The sequence below is a fragment of the Photinus pyralis genome, unplaced genomic scaffold (genome assembly GCF_008802855.1).
Source record: "Photinus pyralis isolate 1611_PpyrPB1 unplaced genomic scaffold, Ppyr1.3 Ppyr1.4_LG9, whole genome shotgun sequence".
Lineage (NCBI taxonomy): Eukaryota > Metazoa > Arthropoda > Insecta > Coleoptera > Lampyridae > Photinus > Photinus pyralis.
Genome location: NW_022170878.1, coordinates 7437129 through 7465042, shown reverse-complemented (window position 1 = coordinate 7465042; position 27914 = coordinate 7437129). Strand labels below are relative to the sequence as shown.

At 37.4% G+C, this 27914-nt stretch overlaps 1 protein-coding gene across 9 annotated transcripts in view; it reads left to right on the top strand.

Moving 5' to 3' along the window:
• Positions 1–27914, top strand: part of LOC116180516 (potassium voltage-gated channel protein Shaker) — a 221666-nt gene that overhangs the window by 82049 nt on the left and 111703 nt on the right. Inside the window, exon 1 of one of the 9 annotated variants that reach the window (XM_031500543.1) lies at positions 11454–11726. The exons of 7 other annotated variants lie outside the window; for them this stretch is intronic. In XM_031500543.1, the coding sequence (XP_031356403.1) occupies positions 11650–11726 (77 nt within the window). In that variant the 5' untranslated portion in view covers positions 11454–11649. Of the gene's footprint in view, positions 1–11453; positions 11727–27330; positions 27433–27914 lie in introns of those variants that run through there. One more of the 9 variants, XM_031500542.1, reaches the window with a different exon arrangement.

Genomic DNA, 27914 nt, shown 5'->3' with positions numbered 1-27914 from the left:
TAGACTAGAAACCAATTTCGAAAGAAAATTCAAAGGGCTGTAACTTTTGACCTAGTAGCCCAATCTTGGAACTGTTTGAAGTTATGGATTCTACAGGCCACATTCTATAAGAAAATTTTTTTTCCGGGTCGATCTGAGACAATTTTTTCTTCGGGGCTCAAAAAAAGGCAGTGTATAACCTTCCTTTTTTTTACCAAAAATCGACTACACCAAAATTTCTCGGGAAAACACTTTTTCTTATTAATTTGGTGCGTAGAATCCAAATCAATTCGTACTTTTTCGATCAGACTTCTCAATCAAAAGTTATAGACTAGAAACCAATTTCGAAAAGAAATTCAAAGGGCTGTAACTTTTGAACTAGTAGCCCAATCTTGGAACTGTTTGAAATAGCCCAATCTTGGAACTTTTTGAAATTATGGATTCTACAAGCCACATTCTATAAGAAAATTTTTGTTCCGGGTCGATCTGAGACAATTTTTTTTTCGGGGCTCAAAAAAAGGCAGTGTATTACCTTCCTTTTTTCCAAAAATTGACTACACCAAAATTTCTCGGGAAAACACTTTTTCTTATTAATTTGTGTGCGTAGAATCCAAATCAATTCGTACTTTTTCGATCAGACTTCTCAATCAAAAGTTATAGACTAGAAACCAATTTCGAAAAAAAAAATTCAAAGGGCTGTAACTTTTGAACTAGTAGCCCAATCTTGGAACTGTTTGAAATTATGGATTCTACAGGCCACATTCTATAAAAAAAATTTTTTCCGGGTTGACCTGAGACTATTTTTTCTTCGGGGCTCAAAAAAAGGCAGTGTATTACCTTCCTTTTTTACCAAAAATCGACTACACCAAAATTCTCGGGAAAACACTTTTTCTTATTAATTTGGGTGCGTAGAATCCAAATCAATTCGTACTTTTTCGATCAGACTTCTCAATCAAAAGTTATAGACTAGAAACCAATTTCGAAAAGAAATTCAAAGGGCTGTAACTTTTGAACTAGTAGCCCAATCTTGGAACTGTTTGAAATTATGGATTCTACAGGCCACATTCTATAAGAAAATTTTTTTCCGGGTCGATCTGAGACAATTTTTTTTTCGGGGCTCAAAAAAAGGCAGTGTATAACCTTCCTTTTTTACCAAAAATCGACTACACCAAAATTTCTCGGGAAAACACTTTTTCTTATTAATTTTGGTGCGTAGAATCCAAAACAATTCGTACTTTTTCGATCAGACTTCTCAATCAAAAGTTATAGACTAGAAACCAATTTCGAAAAAAAATTCAAAGAGCTGTAACTTTTGAACTAGTAACCCAATCTTGGAACTGTTTTAAATTATGGATTCTACAGGCCACATTCTATAAGAATTTTTTTTTTGCGGGTCGATCTGAGACAATTTTTTTTCGGGGCTCAAAAAAAGGCAGTGTATAACCTTCCTTTTTTACCAAAAATCGACTACACCAAAATTTCTCGGGAAAACACTTTTTCTTATTAATTTTGGAGCGTAGAATCCAAAACAATTCGTACTTTTTCGATCAGACTTCTCAATCAAAAGTTATAGACTAGAAACCAATTTCGAAAGAAAATTCAAAGGGCTGTAACTTTTGGACTAGTAGCCCAATATTTGAACTGTTTGTAATTATGGATTCTACAGGCCACATTCTATAAGAAAATTTTTTTTCGGGTCGATCTGAGACAATTTTTTTTTCGGGGCTCAAAAAAAGGCAGTGTATAACCTTCCTTTTTTACCAAAAATCGACTAAACCAAAATTTCTCGGGAAAACACTTTTTCTTATTAATTTGGGTGCGTAGAATCCAAATCAATTCGTACTTTTTTGATCAGACTTCTCAATCAAAAGTTATAGACTAGAAACCAATTTCGAAAAAAAATTCAAAGGGCTGTAACTTTTGAACTAGTAGCCCGATCTTGGAACTGTTTGAAATTATGGATTCTACAGGCCACATTCTATAAGAAAATTTTTTTTCCGGGTCGATCTGAGACAATTTTTTTTTCGAGCCTCAAAAAAAGGCAGTGTATTACCTTCCTTTTTTACCAAAAATCGACTGCACCAAAATTTCTCGGGAAAACACTTTTTCTTATTAATTTTGGTGCGTAGAATCCAAAACAATTCGTACTTTTTCGATCGAACTTCTCAATCAAAAGTTATGGACTAGAAACCAATTTCGAAAGAAAATTCAAAGGGCTGTAACTTTTGAACTAGTAGCCCAATCTTGGAACTGTTGAAATTATGGATTCTACAGGCCACATTCTATAAGAAAATTTTTTTTCCGGGTCGATCTGAGACAATTTTTTTTTCGGGGTTCAAAAAAAGGCAGTGTATAACCTTCCTTTTTTACCAAAAATCGACTACACCAAAATTTCTCGGGAAAACACTTTCTTATTAATTTTGGTGCGTAGAATCCAAAACAATTCGTACTTTTTCGATTAGACTTCTCAATCAAAAGTTATGGACTAGAAACCAATTTCGAAAGAAAATTTAAAAGGGCTGTAACTTTTGATCTAGTAGCCCAATCTTGGAACTGTTTGAAATTATGGATTCTACAGGCCAAATTCTATAAAAAAAAAATTTTCCGGGTCGATCTGAGACAATTTTTTTTTCGGGGCTCAAAAAAGGCAGTGTATAACCTTCCTTTTTTACCAAAAATCGACTACACCAAAATTTCTCGGGAAAACACTTTTTCTTATTAATTTGGGTGTGTAGAATCCAAATCAATTCGTACTTTTCCGATCAGACTTCTCAATCAAAAATTATAGACTAGAAACCAATTTCGAAAAAACATTCAAAGGGCTGTAACTTTTGAACTAGTAGCCCAATCTTGGAACTGTTTTAAATTATGGATTCTACAGGCCACATTCTATAAGAAATTTTTTTTTGCGGGTCGATCTGAGACAATTTTTTTTCGGGGCTCAAAAAAAGGCAGTGTATAACCTTCCTTTTTTACCAAAAATCGACTACACCAAAATTTCTCGTGAACACACTTTTTTTTATTAACCCTAATTTACAGGTCTGGGGTGGATCGCACCCCACAGCCACTTTCAATGTCCATAAGTTTTTCTTCTGAGATTATGCATGGAAACACGGCGCGCAGGGGGCGACAGTTAGAGTGGGATTCGTTCCACCCCACGCCCGTAAACTCGAAAGTTTTAGTGGCCAGTAAACTAGGGTTAAGTCAGAGTAACACCAAATCTTTCCGAAGAACTGTCGACATGAACTCTAATATTCCGATTTTTCTAGAATCCTTTGTCCCGATCCGAATTTGTTTAAACCAATAAAAGTATAAAATTTTGCGGATTTTGTTGTTTTTTCTTGTTATTTTCTTTGCAAAAATTATTATTTGGAAATTTTATCCCAAAGTTAAAAGCCTTAACCAACGTTTTTGTAAGCCTCCATTTTTCTTCGAAGTTGTGTATTGAAAAATTAAGATTGTAAATCCTAAATGCCTTTTGATGATTCAAGTGCATTTTTTGAGAATTTTTTTAATTTTGTCAAAGACGTATTTTGGCACATTTTTTTTCTTGTAAATTTAAAAAAATTCTGTACATTTTTTTAAACAATTTAAAGACTAAAATGTAAAAGCATCCAAATTAGAGTTATTTTTCAAAATTTTGTTTACAATTTTGGCCTCCCCACTTCTTTAAAGAACCCACCTTATTCGATTAAATTGTAGGGCTTGTATTTGGAATTTTTAAGGAACCTTCTAAGTATCTTTAATTACCTTTCTGTTAAATCCTGAATTTCTTGCCTACAGATTTTCAGGTTTCAAAAAACTAAAGATATTTTTAAAAAATTGTAAGGGTTGTAATTGGAGTTTTTTTTAATCTTCAGAACACGTATTATTCCTTTTTCCTTAAACGTTCTTAAATTTTGAGATTTTTTAGAATTATGCATAACAAAATCTTATTTGCTAAAATTTTTTAAATTTGTGTTTAGATTTTTTCAGAAATAATGGTATTTTGGGTTACTTTTTTTTAAATTTTTCTTTTCTAAAGGTTTTTTACTAGTAGCCTGAGAGTCAGATTAGGTTTTGAATACCACACATTTTTAAATATAAAATTCTTTTAAAATTTTTTCTTCTTTACGCTTTAAAGAAATACATTTTTTTGTTAAAATTTTGAGAATCATGGAATTTCTTGTCTGCAGTTTTTTTGTAGCCTTGAAAATCAGTTTAAATTTCAAAAGTTTCACATTTTTCACTATAAATTTTTCTTAATTCCAGCCATTTTTTATATATTTTTTTTAAATTTAAAAGACTACCTTCAAAATTTTCCTTCTGAATGAATAATTTTTTAATCTCCCCTAAGTGACAAATTGTCAACTTCACAGCCATTTTTAAAATGTATATGTATATGTTAAGAATTTTTAAATTCTTGGTCCCTCACTATTTAAGTTAATCAGCTTTCTTTAATATCATGTTTTAAAGATATTTAGAATTCCTGGGACTACCTCTTTTTTAATATTTGTCTAAACGTTGCGTGGTGAGCTTAGGTTCCACAGATTACAAAATTCGTCTAAATTTTTTACATTTTTTAGCAATCTTCATTTTTCCTTTGAGTTTAGAATTGTCTATTCTACCCTAAATCCCAAATTGTGAAAAAATTCAACCTATAGCCATTTTTTCAAAAGAACATTTTATTTTTTTTTATTTATGAAGAAACCACAAATTTTTTGATAACATTTTGAGAATTGTATTTGGATTTTTTTAATTTTTCAGAATTTTTTGGATTACCTACCTTTTTTTTAATTTTGAATTCGTTGCCTCGACATGTTCGTAGTATCCCGAAAGCTAGAGTCATGTTAGATTTCAAAGGTGAGACATTTTTAATTATAAAGTTTCTCTAAATTTCAAAAAATGGATATTTTTTACCATTTTGAACCACTTTACCTTCAAAATTTGACCAACAAAGTATAGGTTTACTAGGATGGTTTTTCTTAAGCTGAAACCACTATTCTGCCTAGGTTTGTGCCGAAGTGCCTAAGAAAAGTTACCATAGCAGCCCTCTTTATTCTGTTCGGCTTGGTCGGCACTAATTTTTAATTTTTAAGTACGGAATTGGTGGTTTTTCCCTAAATCAATTAGGAAATTCAGACCGGGAGCATTTTCACAAATTCATATTTTAAGATTTTTTTTAATTTTTGTTTTCCTTGCCCTCTTTGATACTTATGTGTAAAATTTTTAAAAGATTCTCTTTTTTTAATTTTGAATTTTTTGTTCAAAAATTTCCTTCTACATTACAAAATTGTATATTTGTTTAACAATTTAAATGAGTGTTTTCCGAATTTTTTGTTGGTTAGTTAGTGTACAATCACTTTTTCTTTCCCAAAACGCAAAAATGTTAAAGAATCAGTGACATCATTTTAAATTTTTGGTCTTCGCTACCTTTAAAAAATTACACTTTTTTTACAGAATTGGAAGACCTGGGTGTACTATTTATTTAAGCTTTCAGAATTTCTTTTATTAAATAACGAAGCTTTTTGTAGTATCTTCAAAATCAGTTTAGATTTCAAAAGTGACATTTTTCTAGTGATAAAATTCTTCTACATTTCAAAAAAAATTTTTAATTGTTTAGCAATTTCAAAACCTTCAGAATTTTCCCTTGATGTGACGAATTTTTTTCTTCTCTTAAATTCTAAATTGTTAAGAAAAGCGATTTTTTTAGACATATTTTGATCATTTTTTGAATTTTTTATCCCCTCTGCGTTTTAAAAACCCACTTTCTTTGTTATAATTTTATAACTTGAATTTGTAAGTTTCAAAGAAAATCAAGAAATTTTGATTTAAAAAAGTAACACGCCTCAAAATTTTAACAAAAAGAGATGAAAATTTTCAAAATGTCTTCCGAAAGAGGGCCCCTAGTCTCAATTTTTTAACAATTTAGAATTTTAGAGAAGATAAACAATTGTCCATTTAAAAAAAAAGCACGGGAGGTGTTAAAAAATAAACAAAATTAGTTGAAATTTAGAAGAATTTTATAATAAAAAATCTTAGCATTTTTTGAAATCGGAGCTGATTGTAGCTTTCAAGATACGCTCCAAAAGTCTGTTGACAAGACACTCAAAAATAAGTCAATCCTCGAAATCCTTTTTTTGAAGTCGTGGAGGAAAGTGCAAATTTAAAAAAAAATGGTTTGGTTCTGAATTCCTTAACGCTTTTGAATCTATGGGGAAATAGTCCCGGAAAACTCTGAAGACGACATTTTTTTAAATATTTTTTGAAATCGAAATCTACTACTAAGTTCAACATATTTTAAATTTCTTGAACTAGAAACTCAAAGTTTAAAAAACAGGATTAAAAAACTCTGGATGTTTAAATCCTCTGAATTCCCAGAACAAATTTTAAAATGGCGTCACATAAGGCAGAGTTTTTTGAAATCGCGCATTAAATAATTCATTTTAAAGAGATTCCTTTCACAAACCCCATCCAACTTATTCGTGAGCTTTGTAGGATAAACCGCCATCCTTCCGATTTCGGGTTTTGCGGACTACAACAAAAATTGGAATTAATTCCGATGTCAAATTCGGATTTATTCCTCCTTCACTTCATTTTTCTTTGTCGGTGGACTCCCGCAGGAATAAATCACTAGCAACGTTCGATTAGATTTATACTTTCGCGCGAAATTTATTGCGAGAGGATTTGCGTATCTATGGATACATAAAAATACGATTCTGGGCAGTTTCGCTATGACAAAGGGGGCGCAGTTTATCATCTCTTAATTCGGAGTTTCGATATTAGTGCTTTCCGATCGCATTGTTGCGTTCGTTTTCGACGTCCGAGTTCTCAGACTGTCAAAAAGGGCTTACGCGATTTTCTTTTATCATTTCGGATTGTAGAATGTGGATTTTTCAGGTCGCGTGAGATTAATCGATACGCACGCGAGTGCGAATGTCACACGCGCTTTAAAGGGGCATAAAATTTAATTTTTGCGGCGCATAGTAGCGCATACTGCGCACAAACCTTTATTTAAAGTAGGGTTACTAGTGTCACGAAAAGCTATACCCCAAAACTGCCTACTTAAACTCTTAGCGGCGAAGGAACAGAATAGCGCATAGTGCATCTGAGCGCACAATTTTCTTGCAGCGGCGAATAATTTGCGCTAGATTCCCACTTAAAATCAATTGGACTTGTGAAAGTGACCACACGCCCTTGTAAGAGTCGTACAAATTTGCTTTTAATTTTTTCTCGAATTTGTTTTAAACGGCGCATAATTTGCTTTTGATCCTCGGATAATACTAAATGAAATCCTGCACAGTGACATTTCTTTTGTCATTATGGCGCACAATTTTCTTAAAGACTTTTAAACGATCTAGTGAAAGCTTGCGTGAATGGATTCTTTTAGAATAGATGCGCAAAATTTCCTTCGAACGGCGCATAGTTTCTACTTTAGTTTTAAATCGGATTTATAAAATCACTTACGAGTGCTTGCGTGCAGTTTATTTATGGATCTTTGTAATTTTTGGGACATTTTTTGAGGGGCGCACAATTTGCGCATAATTCGTGCATAAATTTACATGGGTATAAAAACGTACACAATTGTTTGAAAGCGGTTGGGAGCTTAGTTCCGCAATAAAATTTAATATTAACAAAAGTTTTAATGAGGGGGCACAATTTTCATTCCATGGCGCATAGTTTCTATTCGAGTTTTAAAGCGGGCTTTCGCTTACGATTGTTTGTGTGCATCTATGGACGGATCTTGTGGGAAAGAAGCGCAAATGTTCTCTGAGCGGCGCAATTTTTTTGAAGCGGTCCCGAGCTTAGTGGCCCAATAAAATTTAACTTTAACGGACTCTTCAATGAGGGCGCACAATTTGCGCTTTATTCGTGCATAAATTTACCTAAGTATACAACACGTGCCCAAATTTTAGAAAGCGATCCCGAGGTTAGTTGCGTAATTATACTGAACTTTAACGGACTCTGAGGGCGCACAATTTCCTTTCCATGGCACACACTTTTTATTTGAGTTTTAAAGCGGATTTATAAAATCCCCTACAACCGTTTGTGTGCGTCTGTGGATAGATCTTTGTAACAGATGCGCAAATTTTCTTCGAGCGGCGCATAATTTGCGATTATTAACTTTAACGGACTTTTTAATGAGCGGCGCACAGTTTTGTTTCTACGATGCATAGCTTCTATTTGAGCTATAAAGGAGACCTGTGAAATGGCCTACGATCACGTGTGTGAGTCTGTTGAGGGATTTCTGTAAATTTTTGAGACATGCGCAAATATTCTTGGGGCGACGCATAATTTGCGCTTAATTCGTACATTTACCTGGGTATATAAAACGTACACAATTTTTGAAAACGGTTCCGAGCTTAGGGGCGCAGTAAAATTTAACTTTAGCGGGTCTTCGTAATTTCTGGGACAATTTTTTTTTAGCGGCGCACAATTTGCGCAAAATTCATGCATAAATCTACATGGGTATAAAAACGTGCAAAATTGTTTGAAAGCTTAATTCCGCAATAAAATTTAACTTTAACGAACTCTTTTAATGAGGGCGCACAATTTTCTTTCCATGGCGCATAGTTTCTATTTGAGTTTTAACACGGACTTTTGCTTACTATCGCTTGTGTGCGTCTATGGATGGATCTTTGTAAATTTTGTGGGAGAGAAGCGCAAATATTCTCTGAGCGGCGCATAATTTGCGCTTAATTCGTGCATTTACTTTAACGGGCTCTTCAATGAGGGCGCACAATTTCGTCTCAACAGCGCATAGATTCTATGCGACCTTTAAAATGTCGCCTACGGTTGCTTGTGTATGTCTATGAATGGATATTTGTAGTTTTTGGGACAGATGAACAAATATTCTCTGAGCGGCGCATAATTTGCGCTTAATTCGTGCATTTACTTTAACGGGCTCTTCAATGAGGGCGCACAATTTCGTCTCAACAGCGCATAGATTCTATGCGACCTTTAAAATGTCGCCTACGGTTGCTTGTGTATGTCTATGAATGGATATTTGTAGTTTTTGGGACAGATGAACAAATATTCTCTGAGCGGCGCATAATTTGCGCTTAATTCGTGCATTTACTTTAACGGGCTCTTCAATGAGGGCGCACAATTTCGTCTCAACAGCGCATAGATTCTATGCGACCTTTAAAATGTCGCCTACGGTTGCTTGTGTATGTCTATGAATGGATATTTGTAGTTTTTGGGACAGATGAACAAATTTTCTTTGAGCGGCGCATAATTTGCTATTATTAACTTTAACGGACTCTTTAATGAGGGCGCACACTTTTGTTTGTACGGCGCATTGTTTCTATTTGAGTTTTAAATCGGATTTCTAAAATCACTTACAATTGCTTACAAAGATCATTAAATAGACCGCACAGGTCTATTAAGGTTTTTGTAATTTTTGGGAGAAATTTATTTGAGCGGCGCACAATTTGCGCATAATTTGTGCTTTAATTTACATGGGTTTAAAAACGTGCATAATTGTTTGAAAGCGGGTTGCGAGCTTAGTTGCGCAATAAAATTTAACTTTAACGAACGCTTTAATGAGGGCGCACAATTTTCTATCCATGGCGCATAGTTTCTATTTGAGTTTTAAAGCGGACTTTCGCTTACAATCGTTTGTGTGCATCTATGGACGGATCTTTGTAAATTTTGTGGGAGAGAAGCGCATATGTTCTCTGAGCGGCGCATAATTTGCGCTTAATTCGTGCATTACCTGGGAATGTAAACCGTGCCAACATTTTTAAAAGCGCTCTCGAGCTTAGTGGCGCAATAAAATTTAACTTTAACGGACTCTTCTATGAGGGCGCACAATTTCGTTTTAACAGCGCATAGTTTCTATGCGAGCTTTAAAATGTCGCCTACGGTTGCTTGTGTATGTCTATGAATGGATCTTTGTAGTTTTTGGGACAGATGAACAAATTTTCTTTGAGCGGCGCATAATTTGCGCTGTATTCGTGCATAAATTTACCAAAGTATATATAACACGTGCCCAAATTTTAGAGAGCCATCCCGAGGTTAGTTGCGCAATTATACCGAACTTTAACGGACTCTGAGGGCGCACAATTTCCTTTCCATGGCGCATACTTTTTATTTGAGTTTTAAAGCGGTCTTATACAATCGCTTACGAGCGCTTGCTGCGTCTATGTATAGAAATTTGTAAATTTTTTGGGACAGGTGTCTTCTTCGAGTGGCGCATAGCTTGCGCTTAATTGGTGAATAAACCTACCTGGGTATATAACATGTGTACAAATTTTTGAAAGCGGTTGCGAGCTTAGTTGCGCAATAAAATTTAACTTTAGGGCGCACAATTTTGTTTCCATGGCGCATAGTTTCTATTTGAGCTTTAAAGTAGACCTATAAAATTCCCTACGATCGTTTATGTTCGTCTGTGGATGGATCTCGGGACAGATGCGCAAACTTACTTGGGTCTGTAAAACGTACACCATCTTTGAAAGCGATCCCGAGCTCAGTTGCGCAGTAAAATTTAACTTTAAGGCGCTCTTCGCGCATAATGTTGTTTCGACGGCGCATAGTATATGGATTGATCTTTGTAACAAATGGGCAAATTTTCTCCGAGCGGCGCATAATTTGCGCTTAATTCGTACAGTTACCTGGGTATATAAAACACACAATTTTTGTAAACGGTTACGAGTTAGTTGCGCAATACCATTTAATTTTATCGAACTTTTTAAGGAGGGCGCACAATTCTGTATCTATAGCGCATAATTTTTGTTTTAACTTTAAAAGCGAACGTATACAATCGCCTACTATCACTTGTGTACGTCTACATATGGATCATTGTCAATTTTTTGGGACAGATACGCAAATTTCTCTCCGAACGGCGCATAATGTGCGTTTAATGAGGGCGCACAATTTTTTTCCATGGCGCATAGTTTCTATTTGAGCTTTAAAGCTGACTAACAAAATCTCTTGTGTGCGTGTGGATTTTTTGTGACAGAGGCGCACGTTTTGAGCGGCGCATAATTCGCGCATGTATTGGGATTTGTGAAAAAGTGAAAAACGCTAGTGTTCGCCACGCATGTATTCCCATAACGTTTATGAAATACGACTAAAACTGAAGCCAAGAAAAATAATCAGAAACGGAGTGCTTTCATCCTCCACATTAAACAAAAAAAAATAAAATAAAACACACGCTGCCATTGTTCAAAATGACTTTATAACACGTGCCTAAAAAATCAAACAAAACCTATTTCTGGCGTACAAATCTTCCATTCGAATAGCGGCGAATTCGCGCAAATAAATTTTTTTCCACCGCCCGTCCGACATCTGTAAATTCTCACGGAATTTTTATTCCTCGAGTTATTTGGAACGAATCGGCGCTGCTGTTACTGTAAACAAAACAATTGTTAGTTAATAATAATCTTATGGTCGTCTGGGCCACTGTGATCTAATAATATTCCGTCCAACGCCGATTTGTGTGACACGTAGAGAAGAGTCCGTTTCTTGGCATCGCTTTAGTAATTTCTAAGGTCTGCCGCGCCGTGTGCTCTAGAAATGTCTTGGTCCTGGTGCGCGGAACGGCGAAAAGCACCGCAGTCGCGTTAAAAAAGGCGTCGTTCTTCTCTTTGACTAATTAATTTTGGTGGTGCGTCGGAGAGGGATGCTAAATTTAAAAAGAGAGTGCAGCACGCGGAAGTGTGTGTGTGTTTCGGGTAGCAGCATGACATGGCACACTTCACACCCCATCAACATAAACATTACGCAACACCACCGTCGCCACCTCCTAGTAGTCCTGGCAAGAGGTAGGAAAGGTAATGCATTACCGTACCTTACCAATTTTAACTCGCACCCGAGAGACCCGAGAGAGAGAGGTTTTTGCACCGGTGATGTCAGCGCGTAACGTCATCATTTTTTTACGGAAGCCTCGGGCCCCGCGTGGGCGTTATTTTGTCTGGGGCGCTCGCCACCTCTGATAACGCCGATGGAGGTAAAGGCAAATGTCGCCCTGTCATTTTTTTATAGTTCTCGTGTAAAAATAAACGCAGACAATCAAGGTTGCGTGATGTAAGGCTGGATGAGAAATTCGCGTGTTTTTTTGACTTAGCAAAAATTCTGATCAAAGGTGGCGCTAGATCAAAACGAAAACACCTGCCGTCTGTTACCCTCCCCATGCACTGTAGCGCGTTAATTTTTGCACATTTAGGCATGCCTAAGTTTTTAGTTTACGAAGATGTGAAGCTAAAGATATTGGGGGAGGGGGATTAAGTGGAAACCTCCCTTCCGCTAACTGTAAGAACAACGTAGAGCACATTCCGTTTGGGCACCACCTTCATGGGAAAGACACTTCAACATAACTACATACATCGCGTCATTTTTTGGGAACAAATGAGAACCTTCGATCGAGAGGGAGGAGGGGTTTGACAGTGACCTCTCAGAAGATTTTGATTCTAATCGTATCTAAACTTATCCACTTTTAATTAGAGCCCACATAATTTGGGAAACCCCTGGGAGGGTGTTCCATACCACTCCACACCCCCCAGACCCCCCGGTTGTATGTTGTCCAACAAAAATCATCTGCCTTGTACATTCAAATCTTCCTTCCCTGAAGAATATTTCATACTCTACCATTATGGTTTTGTTCTGGAGAGAAACTTAGTACCAGGGGGTCTGGAAAACCCCCCAGAGGAGTTGGAAGACTCGGTAATATGTTCTCCTACAAAAATGATCTGCCTTGTACTCTCGAATCTTCCTTTCCTGAGAGTATTCCATACTCTACTAGATCATGATCTTTTTCGAAAAGGATTCCGGGAGTTTTAGTACTAAACATTTTTGGGGCCCGGACCTCCCGGTAGCATGTTTTCCCGCAAAATGATCTGCCCTGTACAATCGAATCTTCCTCTCTTGGAGAGTATTCCATTCCCTACACGACAATATTTTTTTCCGAAAATTATTGTGGGAGTTTTATTTTATCAGTACTAAGCGTTTTTGGGGATGAAAGTAGTACCTGCGGTCTGGGGGATATAGAATACCACACAACGAAGGAAGACCTTTCCACCAGATCATGGTTTTTTCGAAAATGATTCTGGGAGTTTTAGTACTAAACGTTTTTGGAGAGGAACGTAGCATCGGGAGCTGGGGGCCATGGAATACCCCACAGCAAACGAAGGCCTTTCTCCATTACTTCTAGCATCTTCGTAGTCATTTTCGGGGAATTTGATCAAATCTATGTATCCTCGGTGGTATTACATACCCCTCGGACCCCATCGTAGTATGTTTCCTTCAAAATGATCCGTCATGTACAGCCGAATCTTCCTTTAATGAGGAGGTCTTCCATACTCTACCACATCATGGTCTTTTTCCAAAATTATTGTGAGTACTAAACGTTTTTTTTTTTAATGAGAGACCCCTGAGGCGATTTCGGATCGATTCTGAGAATTTGGCACCGGGGGAATATCGCTGGGCGGCCGGGGAGCATCGTCGTCGAGGCGCGCGGGTGCTGATAAAAATTCGCCATTTCCATACGGTTGGGGTGACGACGGCCGGACTCCGGTTTGGGGGGTTTCGGTGACGTTAAGAAAATTCCCGCGGCACCCGTCGGGGCAGCTGCCATAAGAAGCGAAAATTTTAGAAAAAAATTCTTAAACTCGAAAACGTTACCGGATTACCTTTTGCGGTTTTCGGGAGATCGCGGAGGACGTGGAGGAGCGTGTTCGTGCGGCGGTAGCATTTTGAGGTTAATTCGAATTTGGAAACTGCGCGACCGGGGCGCCTCTCTAGAAAAGGGGGTTTTTCGGCCTACCGGCCAAACCGTTAGAGTTAGAGCGAAACGTAAAATTTAGCGATTGTAGATTTCAACGAGATCTACAAGACGAGGGGTCGCGAGCCGTCCTATCACCCCCCGTTTTTTTGGGTGATCTGGGAGTATGGAATACTCCCCCCCCCCCCCCATATTTCCATTACTTCTAGCATCTTCGTAGTAATCCTGGGGGAAAATCTGTATACTTGTAGGTGTTCCATAACCCCCAAGTAACCCCCCCCCCCCAAGAAACTGCCTTTTAACGACAAATCTTCCTCTCCTGGGGACCATTCCATATCCCATTCAAATACAATATGAAATAGTCTATCTTCAATTCAAGACGATAATATTTAGGCACCAAAAAACCATCGATCACTTTCCCAAAACGATTTTGTATTGGCAAACGAGACGAAAAGAGAATATTTTGATTATTGTATCTAATATTCTTTACTTTTAGTTAAGCCCCATAGCATTTGGCCACATACGTGTCATTTTTTTGAAAAAAATTAGAACCTTTGGTCACTTTCCCCAATAAATTGCATCTAAACTTGTCCACTTTTAAATAGGGGCCACAGAATTTTGTACCCGACGCGGTACTTTTTTGGAAAAAAAGAGAACTTTTGACTATTGTCCCAAAAAACCAACTTTTAATTAAAGACTATAAGATTTGTGTGACACCAACGTGTCTCTTTTTTGAAAAAAAAATTAGGAATTTCCAAGGAAAAACGTTGTACGAGATGAAAAGAGGTGTTTTGACATTAATCTTTTGGAATGTTTTGACTAGTCTTTTTTTAATTAAAACTCATGTTAATTTGAGCATCAACAGCTCAAATTTTGGTAAAAATTAGAACCTTCAGCCGAGAAGGAGAAGGGGGTTGTGAGAGTTATATCTAAAGCCCATGGAGTTTGGGAAACGAGGCGCAATTTTTTTGAAAAAAATTAGGACCTTTAGCCACTTTTCCAAAGAATATTTTGTAGGAGCTAACAAGATCATAGAATGCGTGTTTTGACAATAATCCTTGAAAATATTTTGATTTTAATTGTATCTAAACTTATCCACCTTTAATTAAAGCCCATGGATTTTGGGAAACGAGACGGCATTTTTTTTAAAAAAAATTAGAACTTTTAGCCACTTTGCCAAAGAAAATTTTGTAGGAGCTAACAAGGCCATAGAATGCGTGTTTTGAAAATAACCCTTGAGAATATTTTGATTCTAATTGTATCTAAACTTACCTACCTTTAATTAAAGCCCATGGATTTTTGGAAGCGACGCGTCATTTTTTAAAAAAAAATTAGAACCTTTAACCACTTTTCCAAAGAACACTTTGTAGGAGCTAACAAGACCATAGAGTGCGTGGTTTGACAATAATCCTTGAAAATATTTTGATTCCAATTGTATCTAAACTTATCTACCTTTAATTAAAGCCCATGGATTTTGGGAAACGAGACGTCATTTTTTTGAAAAAAATTAGAACCATTAGCCACTTTGCCAAAGAAAATTTTGTACGAGCTAACAAAACCATAAAATGCGTGTTTTGACAATAATCCTTGAGAATATTTTGATTCTAATTGTATCTAAACTTATCTACCTTTAATTAAAGCCCATGGATTTTGGGAAACGAGACGTCATTTTTTTGAAAAAAATTAGAACCATTAGCCACTTTGCCAAATGAAAATTTTGTAGGAGCTAACAAGACCATAGAATTGCGTGTTTTGAAAATAATCCTTGAGAATATTTTGATTCTAATTGTATCTAAACTTATCTACCTTTAATTAAAGTTCATGGATTTTGGGAAACGAGGCGTCATTTTTTTTTTAAATTAGAACCTTTAGTCACTTTGCCAAAGAAAATTGTGTAGGAGCTAGCAAGGCCATAGAATGCGTGTTTTGAAAATAATCCTTGAAAATATTTTGATTTTAATTGTATCTAAACTTATCCACCTTTAATTAAAGCCCATAGATTTTGGGAAACGAGACGTCATTTTTTTTTTAAATTAGAACTTTTAGCCACTTTGCCAAAGAAAATATTGTAGGAGCTAACAAAACCATAAAATGCGTGTTTTGACAATAATCCTTGAGAATATTTTGATTCATTCTAAAGCCCATTTTTGGGAAACGAGGCGTCATTTTTTTGAAAAAAATTAGACTTTAGCCACTTTTCCAAAGAAATTTTGTAGGAGCTAACAAGATATAGAATGCGTGTTTTGACAATAATCCTTGAGAATATTTTGATTCTAATTGTATCTAAACTTACCTACCTTTAATTAAAGCCCATGGATTTTGGAAGCGAGCGTCATTTTTTTGAAAAAAATTAGAACCTTTAGTCACTTTGCCAAAGAAAATTGTGTAGGAGCTAGCAAGGCCATAGAATGCGTGTTTTGAAAATAATCCTTGAAAATATTTTGATTTTAATTGTATCTAAACTTATCCACCTTTAATTAAAGCCCATGGATTTTGGGAAACGAGACGTCATTTTTTTGAAAAAAATTAGAACCTTTAACCACTTTGCCAAAGAAAACTTTGTAGGAGCTAACAAGACCATAGAGTGCGTGGTTTGACAATAATCCTTGAAAATATTTTGATTCCAATTGTATCTAAACTTATCTACCTTTAATTAAAGCCCATGGATTTTGGGAAACGAGACGTCATTTTTTTGAAAAAAATTAGAACCATTAGCCACTTTGCCAATGAAAATTTTGTAGGAGCTAACAAGACCATAGAATGCGTGTTTTGAAAATAATCCTTGAGAATATTTTGATTCTAATTGTATCTAAACTTATCTACCTTTAATTAAAGTCCATGGATTTTGGGAAACGAGACGTCATTTTTTTGAAAAAAATTAGAACCTTTAGTCACTTTGCCAAAGAAAATTGTGTAGGAGCTAGCAAGGCCATAGAATGCGTGTTTTGAAAATAATCCTTGAGAATATTTTGATTTTAATTGTATCTAAACTTATCCACCTTTAATTAAAGCCCATAGATTTTGGGAAACGAGACGTCATTTTTTTTTTAAATTAGAACTTTTAGCCACTTTGCCAAAGAAAATTTTGTAGGAGCTAACAAAACCATAAAATGCGTGTTTTTACAATAATCCTTGAGAATATTTTGATTTTAATTGTATCTAAACTTATCTACCTTTAATTAAAGTCCATGGATTTTGGGAAACGAGGCGTCATTTTTTTTTTTAAATTAGAACCTTTAGTCACTTTGCCAAAGAAAATTGTGTAGGAGCTAGCAAGGCCATAGAATGCGTGTTTTGAAAATAATCCTTGAGAATATTTTGATTCTAATTGTATCTAAACTTATCTACCTTTAATTAAAGCCCATAGATTTTGGGAAACGAGACGTCATTTTTTTTTAAATTAGAACTTTTAGCCACTTTGCCAAAGAAAATTGTGTAGGAGCTAACAAGGCCATAGAATGCGTGTTTTGAAAATAATCCTTGAGAATATTTTGATTTTAATTGTATCTAAACTTATCTACCTTTAATTAAAGTCCATGGATTTTGGGAAACGAGGCGTCATTTTTTTGAAAAAAATTAGAACCTTTAGTCATTTGCCAAAGAAAATTGTGTAGGAGCTAGCAAGGCCATAGAATGCGTGTTTTGAAAATAATCCTTGAAAATATTTTGATTTTAATTGTATCTAAACTTATCCACCTTTAATTAAAGCCCATAGATTTTGGGAAACGAGACGTCATTTTTTTTTAAATTAGAACTTTTAGCCACTTTGCCAAAGAAAATTTTGTAGGAGCTAACAAAACCATAAAATGCGTGTTTTCACAATAATCCTTGAGAAATTTTGATTTTAATTGTATCTAAACTTATCCACCTTTAATTAAAGTCCATGGATTTTGGGAAACGAGGCGTCATTTTTTTGAAAAAAATTAGAACTTTTAGCCACTTTGCCAAAATTTTGTAGGGGCTGACAAGATCATAGAATGCGTGTTTTGACAATAATCCTTGAGAATATTTTGTATTCTAATTGTATCTAAACTTACCTACCTTTAATTAAAGCCCATGGATTTTGGGAAGCGAGGCGTCATTTTAAAAAAAAAATTAGAACCTTTAGTCACTTTGCTAAATAAAATTTTTTAGGAGCTTGAGAATATTTTGATTCTAATCTAAACTTGTTTACTTTTAATTAGGGCGTATAGAATTTGGGCACCTATTTTGTCAATTTCGATCACTCTCCCAAAATTTGTGTGTGCGACCAAAACTCTGACTACTCTGATTTTAATGGTATCTGGATTTGTTCACTTTTCATTAGAGCCCATACAATTTGAGCGCCAAAGAGTCATTGTTGCGAAAAAAATTAAACTCTCGATCGGTTTAAGGGTGTTTGACGACGAAGAGCTCCATTTATGTTTTGAGTGCTAAATTAACAAAGAAGAGGATAATCGAGACTCAAAAAAGTGTATTGTTTGTGTTTTGAGTTAGTTTGAGTTTTTTGGGTCTTGATTCTTCTCTTCTTTGTTAGTTTAAGCGTGTTTTGGCGGTGATCTTTCGGAATCTTTTGCTTCTAATTGCAGTTAAACTTAACCACTATTAATTAGAACCCATAACATTTATGAACCGACTGGTAACTTTTTTGAAAGAAATTAGAACCTTCGATTAATTTTTGGAAAAGAAATTTTGTAGGGGCGTACGAGTCGAAGAGGAGATGTTTTAACTGTTATTTTTCAGAACATTTTGATTCTAATTGTACAGAACAGAAGCGTCACTTTTTTTTTAATTCTTTCCTAAGAAAATTGTTGTAGTGCCGTACGGGTCAAGGGGGGGGGGGGGTTTTTTAGTTGTAATCTTTCAGAATATTTTGGTCTGGTTTGAGGTTGCGAATAGTTTCTTTTCACTTAAAATTATTTCTTGCGTCCAGTATCAGCGCAAATCTGAAATTGTGCGTTTGCCCAAAATAAGTGGTAACGGTCGAAGAATCGTCCAGTATTTTGCAATTTAACTTTCCGATCGGGCATGACAATTCCAACTCTATTTTTACTGAGAAACCGCTATAAATACAGAAATTAATTAAATAGCGTAATCGTAATTCCGTCCCGAACTTCTCTTCTGGGCAGCGTCCCAAAAATTTCCTCCTTCGTACGCTCATCGGAAAAACTTGCCCCTTAAATGACGGCAATACGTTTTTATGCGTGCGTACCAGTGGCGTACGACAGGCTTCATTCGAAAGTAATCGCCCAATAAAATGTGTCGCCCGCGTCTTTTATGTACCCCGAGGAGGGCGAGACGTGTCCATAAAACTGCGGGATTGTATATGTCGCCAATAAAACGGGGACTCATCGGGTTATAATCCGGGCAATTTATGCGCGCCCGGCTGTGGGGGTGAGGATGAACGTAAACATAAAAAAAAATCATCGATACTTGCCGGAAATGCCTTTTACGCTAAAAAAGCGCGCGAGATATTTCTACGTGTGTGCCGCCTAATTTTAGAGACGTGTCGAAATGATCGCGATTAAATTTAAACCGAGATTAACAGGAATAGCGTCTTTATGTACCTAAGCGTGGCCGATGTGATGAAATTTTCGAAAAATCTCCGGCACAAATAAATCACTTAACGTGAGCGTAACGCTCTCAAAGAACAATAACGCATTGATTATTTTCGCTCGCGTTGTAAAAGCAACTTTGTTGCCGTACTCGCGATTTTAAAAGGAAATACGCTAAATTTAAATGCTTGGCAGAACAAATTTGCGTTTGAGTAAACAAGTGTTTCTACGGTCATTTACTACCATCGGCCTTGTTTGTGTTTCTCGCCAACGTTTTTTTTTAATCCGATTGAGAAGCGTTTCATTTTGGAGCACAAAGCGTGACAGTTGATTTGGAACACTCGAGCGTAATGAAGTAAACCGATATTCTCTTGAAAAGAGTTCCTCCTGTCAAATGAACGCAGCTGGTTGTATTCGATTGAAATGATCGGAGATGAGGCGGCGCAGCTGATGAAGTGAGCGAGGGCCCACCCAAGGCGACTGACACCTGTCATTATCCTTGGTGATGGACACCACTGTCAATTTAGTACACAAGTAACTGGAAATTCATTGCCTTGATCATAAAAAATAATGTTAGAATAAAAAATTTCAAAGAAACGCTCAAAGAGGCTATTTATTTGTCACATTTTGCCCTTCAAACATTAAAAAATGATTACTGTCACGTATTAGGCACGGAAATGGTGAGTTTTGGCCTTATCTCAGTGAAAATTGGCCTGGGACCTCTTTTTGACTGTTTTTTGAAATCGTGTTTGGAAAAAGCTGTAGATTTTTGGTCGTCCTTCCAACACAAAAGACTAAAATCACCTATTAGACATCGAAGTGATGTGTTTCGATGGTGCCTCAGCGAAAAAAAGCATTCCCGGGAGGCTTTTTTTAAATATTCCTTCTTGAACATTTTTTTATCATCAAGGCAATTGATTTTTGATCTCTTTAAATACACAAAGCACCTTAATGACGCTTATTAGGGACCGAAGTAGAGTATTTCGACGTCCTCTCGGTGTATGTTGACATAAATAGCTCTTCTGGCGATTTTTTGAATTTTATATTATGTTACTGGACTATTGATGGCCCCTCTAACACAAAATACACATTCACATCATTTACCAGGTAACAAAGTAATGTGTTTCGGCGTGGTTTCAGCGACACAATAGACAATTTTACAGATTTTTGAAGTTCTTTTCCAAAAATAATTTATATCGAACTAATCGGGGGGGGGGGGGCGAGAGGGCGGAGGGACAAAGTTATGCTGAAGTCGCCTTCGGCTCGCTCGGCAACTCCGTCAAATTAAAAAAAAAAAATTAAAAAAATAAAATAATACATTTCTCTTTTTCCTGGGGAGATTCCATACCCCCTCCCCAGCCCCCCCTCCCCGCGGTAAGTTTTCTCACAAAAGATTGGGGGTATTTCTGTTAGCTGCAATGCATTTCTAAGCGAAGTATCACCGGGGGTTTGGAGCGTATGGAACACCCCCCCCCCCCCAAATCTATGAAGGTCTTATTGCAGTTGTAGGAAAATGTATTTTTTTTTCCTGTGGTATTCCATACTCCGCAGTATACGAAGGTCTTATGGTAGCTGTAGGAAAACCTGTTCTCTTTTTCTGCGTGGTATCCGAATGTCGAGTGAACCGAATATTACACTTTTCGTTTGTGGGGGGGGGGGGGGCGACGTTAAGAATTTGTTCCGAACTCGCCTCCGAATTGTCCTTATTTAAAAATACGCTGTACTCCAATGCCGAGTGCGCCGAAGAGGAGTTCACAATAAATTCACTCCATCCTGCCCCTCATTGTATAATTCTTTAAAGGGGTAGATTTTAGTTTATATTTAACTCATCATTTAAGGTGAGGGGGTGAAGCGGTTGAATTTGTGTCAATTTTCTGTCTTCTAAAAATACACTTTACTCCAATGCCGAGTGAACCGAACGGGTACATATTATAATTATATTTCACTTTTCGTGTGTGAGGGGGGGGGGGGGGGGCAAAGTTAAGCGTTTGTTCCAAACTCGCCTTCAGATCGCTCGGCAGTTTCGTATTATTTAATAATACGCTTTATTCCAATGCCAAGTGAGCCGAACGGGTAGATTATAATTTATATTCACCTTATTATTTGGGGGGCGAGGGGAGGAATGGGTTGAATTTGTGGCAAGTGTAAATTTCATAATAATTACTCTAATGCCGTGGAAGTCGAAGACGAGTTCCAAATAAATTCAACCCCATCCTGCTCTCATTACATAATTGTTTATGATTTATATTTAACTCATCATTTGGGGGAGGGGGCGAAGGAGTTGAGTTTTGTACAATTTAATAATACGGTTTATTCCAATGCCGAAGGAACCGAAGAAGTAGATTATGATTTATGTTTAACTTATTATTGGGGTGGGGTGGGGGCAAAGGGATGAATTTGTGCCGAACTCGCCTATGTCATAATACGTTTTACTCCAATGCCGAGCGAGCCGATGGCCAATTCGGAATAAATTCGCCCCAACCTCAAAATTATTTGAAGGAGCAGATAAGATTTATATTCAAATTATCAGAGGCGCAAAGGGGCAAATTTGGGACGAACTCGCACGCGGCTCGCTCGGCAATTCCGTGTCATCTAAAACACGCTTTACTCCATACTCAAGGACCCAAAAGCGAGTTCGGCATAATTTCTCCCCCTTCTTGCTTCTCACAACAAAATTCTTTAAAGGGGTTGATTATAATTTATATTTAACTTATCATGGGGCGTAAAGAGACGGATTTGGCTCGATCTGCAATTCTACTTTACTCCAATCTCGAGCAAGGCGAAGGGGAGTTCGGCCCAAATTCACCCTTGTCTGCTTTTCAAAACAAAATTCTTTGAAGGGGTTGATTATAATTGGTATTTGAGGGAGGGCGGGGAAAAAAGACGAATTTAATTCGATCTGTAATTCCGCTTGACTCCAATCTCGAGCAAACCAAAGGTGAGTTCGGCATAATTTCTCCCCCCTCCTGCTTCTCAAAACAAAAGTCTTTGAAGGAGTTAATTATAATTTATATTTTTAAATTATCAAAGAGAGCAAAGAGACAAATTACGTGTCATCTAAAATACGCTTTACTTCATTCTCGAGTTAGGCATAAATTCCTCCCCCCCCCCCTCTTGCTTCTCACAACAAAATTCTTTAAAGGGGTTGATTATAATTTATATTTAACTTATCATGGGGAGTAAAGGGACGGATTTGGCTCGATTTGCAATTCTACTTTACTCCAATCTCGAGCAAGGCGAAGGGGAGTTCGGCATAAATTCTCCCCCCTCCTGCTTCTCAAAACAAAAGTCTTTGAAGGAGTTAATTATAATTTATATTTTTAAATTATCAAAGAGAGCAAAGAGACAAATTACGTGTCATCTAAAATACGCTTTACTTCATTCTCGAGTTAGGAATAATTCCCCTCCCCCCTCTTGCATCTCACAACAAAATTCTTTAAAGGGGTTGATTATAATTTATATTTAACTTATCATGGGGAGTAAAGAGACGGATTTGGCTCGATTTGCAATTCTACTTTACTCCAATCTCGAGCAAGGCGAAGGGGAGTTCGGCATAAATTCTCCCCCCTCCTGCTTCTCAAAACAAAAGTCTTTGAAGGAGTTAATTATAATTTATATTTTTAAATTATCAAAGAGAGCAAAGAGACAAATTACGTGTCATCTAAAATACGCTTTACTTCATTCTCGAGTTAGGCATAAATTCCTCCCCCCCCCCCTCTTGCTTCTCACAACAAAATTCTTTAAAGGGGTTGATTATAATTTATATTTAACTTATCATGGGGAGTAAAGGGACGGATTTGGCTCGATTTGCAATTCTACTTTACTCCAATCTCGAGCAAGGCGAAGGGGAGTTCGGCATAAATTCTCCCCCCTCCTGCTTCTCAAAACAAAAGTCTTTGAAGGAGTTAATTATAATTTATATTTTTAAATTATCAAAGAGAGCAAAGAGACAAATTACGTGTCATCTAAAATACGCTTTACTTCATTCTCGAGTTAGGAATAATTCCCCTCCCCCCTCTTGCATCTCACAACAAAATTCTTTAAAGGGGTTGATTATAATTTATATTTAACTTATCATTGGGGGTAAAGAGACGGATTTGGCTCGATCTGCAATTCTACTTTACTCAAATCTCGAGCAAGGCGAAGGGGAGTTCGCCATAAATTCTCCCCCCTCCTGCTTCTCAAAACAAAAGTCTTTGAAGGAGTTAATTATAATTTATATTTTTAAATTATCAAAGAGAGCAAAGAGACAAATTACGTGTCATCTAAAATACGCTTTACTTCATTCTCGAGTTAGGCATAAATTCCTCCCCCCCCCCCTCTTGCTTCTCACAACAAAATTCTTTAAAGGGGTTGATTATAATTTATATTTAACTTATCATTGGGGGTAAAGAGACGGATTTGGCTCGATCTGCAATTCTACTTTACTCAAATCTCGAGCAAGGCGAAGGGGAGTTCGCCATAAATTCTCCCCCCTCCTGCTTCTCAAAACAAAAGTCTTTGAAGGAGTTAATTATAATTTATATTTTTAAATTATCAAAGAGAGCAAAGAGACAAATTACGTGTCATCTAAAATACGCTTTACTTCATTCTCGAGTTAGGAATAATTCCCCTCCCCCCTCTTGCATCTCACAACAAAATTCTTTAAAGGGGTTGATTATAATTTATATTTAACTTATCATTGGGGGTAAAGAGACGGATTTGGCTCGATCTGCAATTCTACTTTACTCAAATCTCGAGCAAGGCGAAGGGGAGTTCGCCATAAATTCTCCCCCCTCCTGCTTCTCAAAACAAAAGTCTTTGAAGGAGTTAATTATAATTTATATTTTTAAATTATCAAAGAGAGCAAAGAGACAAATTACGTGTCATCTAAAATACGCTTTACTTCATTCTCGAGTTAGGAATAATTCCCCTCCCCCCTCTTGCATCTCACAACAAAATTCTTTAAAGGGGTTGATTATAATTTATATTTAACTTATCATGGGGAGTAAAGAGACGGATTTGGCTCGATTTGCAATTCTACTTTACTCCAATCTCGAGCAAGGCGAAGGGGAGTTCGGCATAAATTCTCCCCCCTCCTGCTTCTCAAAGCAAAATTCTTTGAAGGGATTAATTATAATTTATATTTTTAAATTATCAAAGAGCGCAAAGAGACAAATTACGTGTCATCTAAAATACGCTTTACTTCATTCTCGAGTTAGGCATAAATTCCCCCCCCCCCCTCTTGCTTCTCACAACAACATTCTTTAAAGGGGTTGATTATAATTTAACTTGTCATTGGGGGTAAAGAGACGGATTTGGCTCGATCTGCAATTCTACTTTACTCCAATCTCGAGCAAGGCGAAGGGGAGTTCGGCATAAATTCTCCCCCCTCCTGCTTCTCAAAACAAAATTCTTTGAAGGGATTAATTATAATTTATATTTTTAAATTATCAAAGAGTGCAAAGAGACAAATTACGTGTCATCTAAAATACGCTTTACTTCATTCTCGAGTTAGGCATAAATTCCTCCCCCCCCCCTCTTGCTTCTCACAACAAAATTCTTTAAAGGGGTTGATTATAATTTATATTTAACTTATCATTGGGGGTAAAGAGACGGATTTGGCTCGATCTGCAATTCTACTTTACTCAAATCTCGAGCAAGGCGAAGGGGAGTTCGCCATAAATTCTCCCCCCTCCTGCTTCTCAAAACAAAAGTCTTTGAAGGAGTTAATTATAATTTATATTTTTAAATTATCAAAGAGAGCAAAGAGACAAATTACGTGTCATCTAAAATACGCTTTACTTCATTCTCGAGTTAGGCATAAATTCCTCCCCCCCCCCTCTTGCTTCTCACAACAAAATTCTTTAAAGGGGTTGATTATAATTTTATTTAACTTATCATTGGGGGGGGGGGGGTACAGAGACGGAGTTGGCTCGATCTCCAATTCTACTTTACTCCTCTTCTCTCTACTATCACTAATTCTTTGAAGGGGTTGATTACAATACATATGTATATATTTAACCTCTCACGGTACCCCCCCCCCCCCCGAGACCTACCGGTGATACCTTCTGTTGGAATAGTATTCCACACCCCCCGGTATACGAAGGTCCTGTCACATGGCTTTGTTCTCTTTTTCCTGGGGAGATTCGATACCCCTAGACCCCCGGAGGTTCGTTTTCTCCCAACATATTGAGGATTATGGTGTTATCTATAATACTATTCTAAAGTAGCGTAGGTATCACAGGCGATCTGGGTGGTATAGGATACCCATCAGTATACGAAGGTTCTATTACAGTTGCAGGGAACTCTGTTCTCTTTCTCCATACCCGCAAATACCGGGATCCCGCGGGATTAATATCTAAGGATCTAAGCATCTAAGGAAAATTTTTTTTTCGGGTCGATCTGAGACAATTTTTTCTTCGGGGCTCAAAAAAAGGCAGTGTATAACCTTCCTTTTTTACCAAAAATCGACTACACCAAAATTTCTCGGGAAAACACTTTTTTTTATTAATTTTGGGGCGTAGAATCCAAAACAATTCGTACTTTTTCGATCAGACTTCTCAATCAAAAGTTATAGACTAGAAACCAATTTTTAAAAAAAATTCAAAGGGCTGTAACTTTTGAACTAGTAGCCCAATCTTGGAACTGTTTGAAATTATGGATTCTACAGGCCACATTCTATAAGAAAATTTTTTTTTCGGGTCGATCTGAGACAATTTTTTCTTCGGGGCTCAAAAAAAGGCACCTTCCTTTTTTAGAAAAAATCGACTACACCAAAATTTCTCGGAAAAACACTTTTTCTTATTAAGTTGGGTGCGTAGAATCCAAATCAATTCGTACTTTTTCGATCAGACTTTCCAATCAAAAGTTATAGACTAGAAACCAATTTCGAAAAAAAATTCAAAGGGCTGTAATTAGGGAATGCAACACCGGGATCGACAAAAATGCTGCGGGACCCCGAAATGCCGGGGGGCGAGTTCAGCATAAATTCATCCCGCTTCTCACTACGAAATTCATTGATAGAATACTTCCTCCACATTTCAAGCATTTTTAAAACGTCAATGCCGAAGGCAAGTTCGGCGTGTCCTATCTTTAACTACGCAATTTCTTATAAGGATCGGTATTAACAGAGTAAACGAATCTTAGCACGTTTCCAACATTCCAATTCGACAACTGAATTGGACGAGGCTCGTTTAATTGACTTTGGAAGCTGGCGGGTGCGTTTTCTAGTCCAAATGGCGTACGGTAACCATATCAGCCTCAAGGGTTGGTTAAGCGTACAATTTGAAATTGCAATGAGTTAAAGCGCGTAGTGAGACTTCATGCTTGCGGTTGAATATCCTCCTGAAAAAGGGCGCGGTTTATCTCCGTCTGGGATGTTGACACGAAATCGGATTTTATCCGTACAGAAAACGCTCAGTTATCGGACGAAAACGAAATTGACTTGTAACTGAAACGGACTCGACCCCTTCAATTTGACCGTATTAGCATTTCGTTGCACACGGACCTTCGCCCCGTACCCTTGGGACGTTTTCCAGTAACAAAATCGCCGCGCGGCCCCCCGGCCGGCTATTGACGTGATGAATCTGTACGGTACGGCGATGCCTCTCATAATCGGCACGGTCAGATTTTCTCACCCCCGAAATTAGTTCGGCCAAACTTTTACCTCGAAAGATGGTGCTGAATTTTAATCCGGACCTTTTTCACTATCTTCTCGGCGGTAATATTAGGCTCCATTTCGAGATAGGAATATTTTATGGACCTCGGGGAGAGTGTCGACGGCGTGTTTTTCTGCTGATGCGACCGAATTAATTTGATTATTCAATGTAGCCTTCCGAGTGGCGTCACCTGAACGCCTAAAAGTTATTAGGGCAATTATCACGGTGGCGAATGGGTGCGGTTAACTACACGCAGGTGGAACTAATTGAAATGAATTGCGAGGGGCGGGGGGCAATGTCGAGCGTAATGCGATGGTGTTGTCCACGAAGTGCACGTGCTTCAAAGTCGTCTACGTGAGATAGGTGATAAAAGACGGTGGCGGTGGCTGCGCAAAAGGGGTTTTTCCATACGGTAGGCTACGGGGTTGTCTTCTGATCGATGGGCCGGGAGCGGCAGTGTACGGCGGTCGTTCGGGCCGATGGGAGGCCCGGCCGATATGCCAAGAGCCCGTGCCACGCTGATCGAGGCGGAAGCCAACAACCTCTACACGCCGCGCCGAAGACGTCTCCGCCGCAGGTACCGATCATCGTCACCGGCACCTCCACCCCAGCACGGCCTCAGACGCTTCTTTGTCGCTATTAAGTGTTAAACCACCGCTTCTTAATTTTTGCTTAAGGTTGCGATCGGTGGGACCGAAGGGCTTTAGGTACATGTTGGCTTTTTACTCAAAATAAACTTGCGCGCTTATTTTCATTTCCTTTTTCTCCCCCAAACGACCCTTAACGCTTTTAAGCAGTAATGCATTCCGTTTTGTGTGCTTCAAAAATAAAATAGCTCCGCTGAATGTGCCTCATTTTATCATCATATGTTTTAAGGGCGACGACTGAAAGATGTACCCCCCGAAGGTCGTTCGCAAAATCCATAGTCACGTGCTTTGCGTTGTAGTTATTGGAAATTGCATTTCGTTCGTCAAAAAATCCGATACCATCTACTGCAATTCGCGTGCATTCAAAGATAATCATGTGCGCCAACCTTCAATATAACGTGCACGATACTTG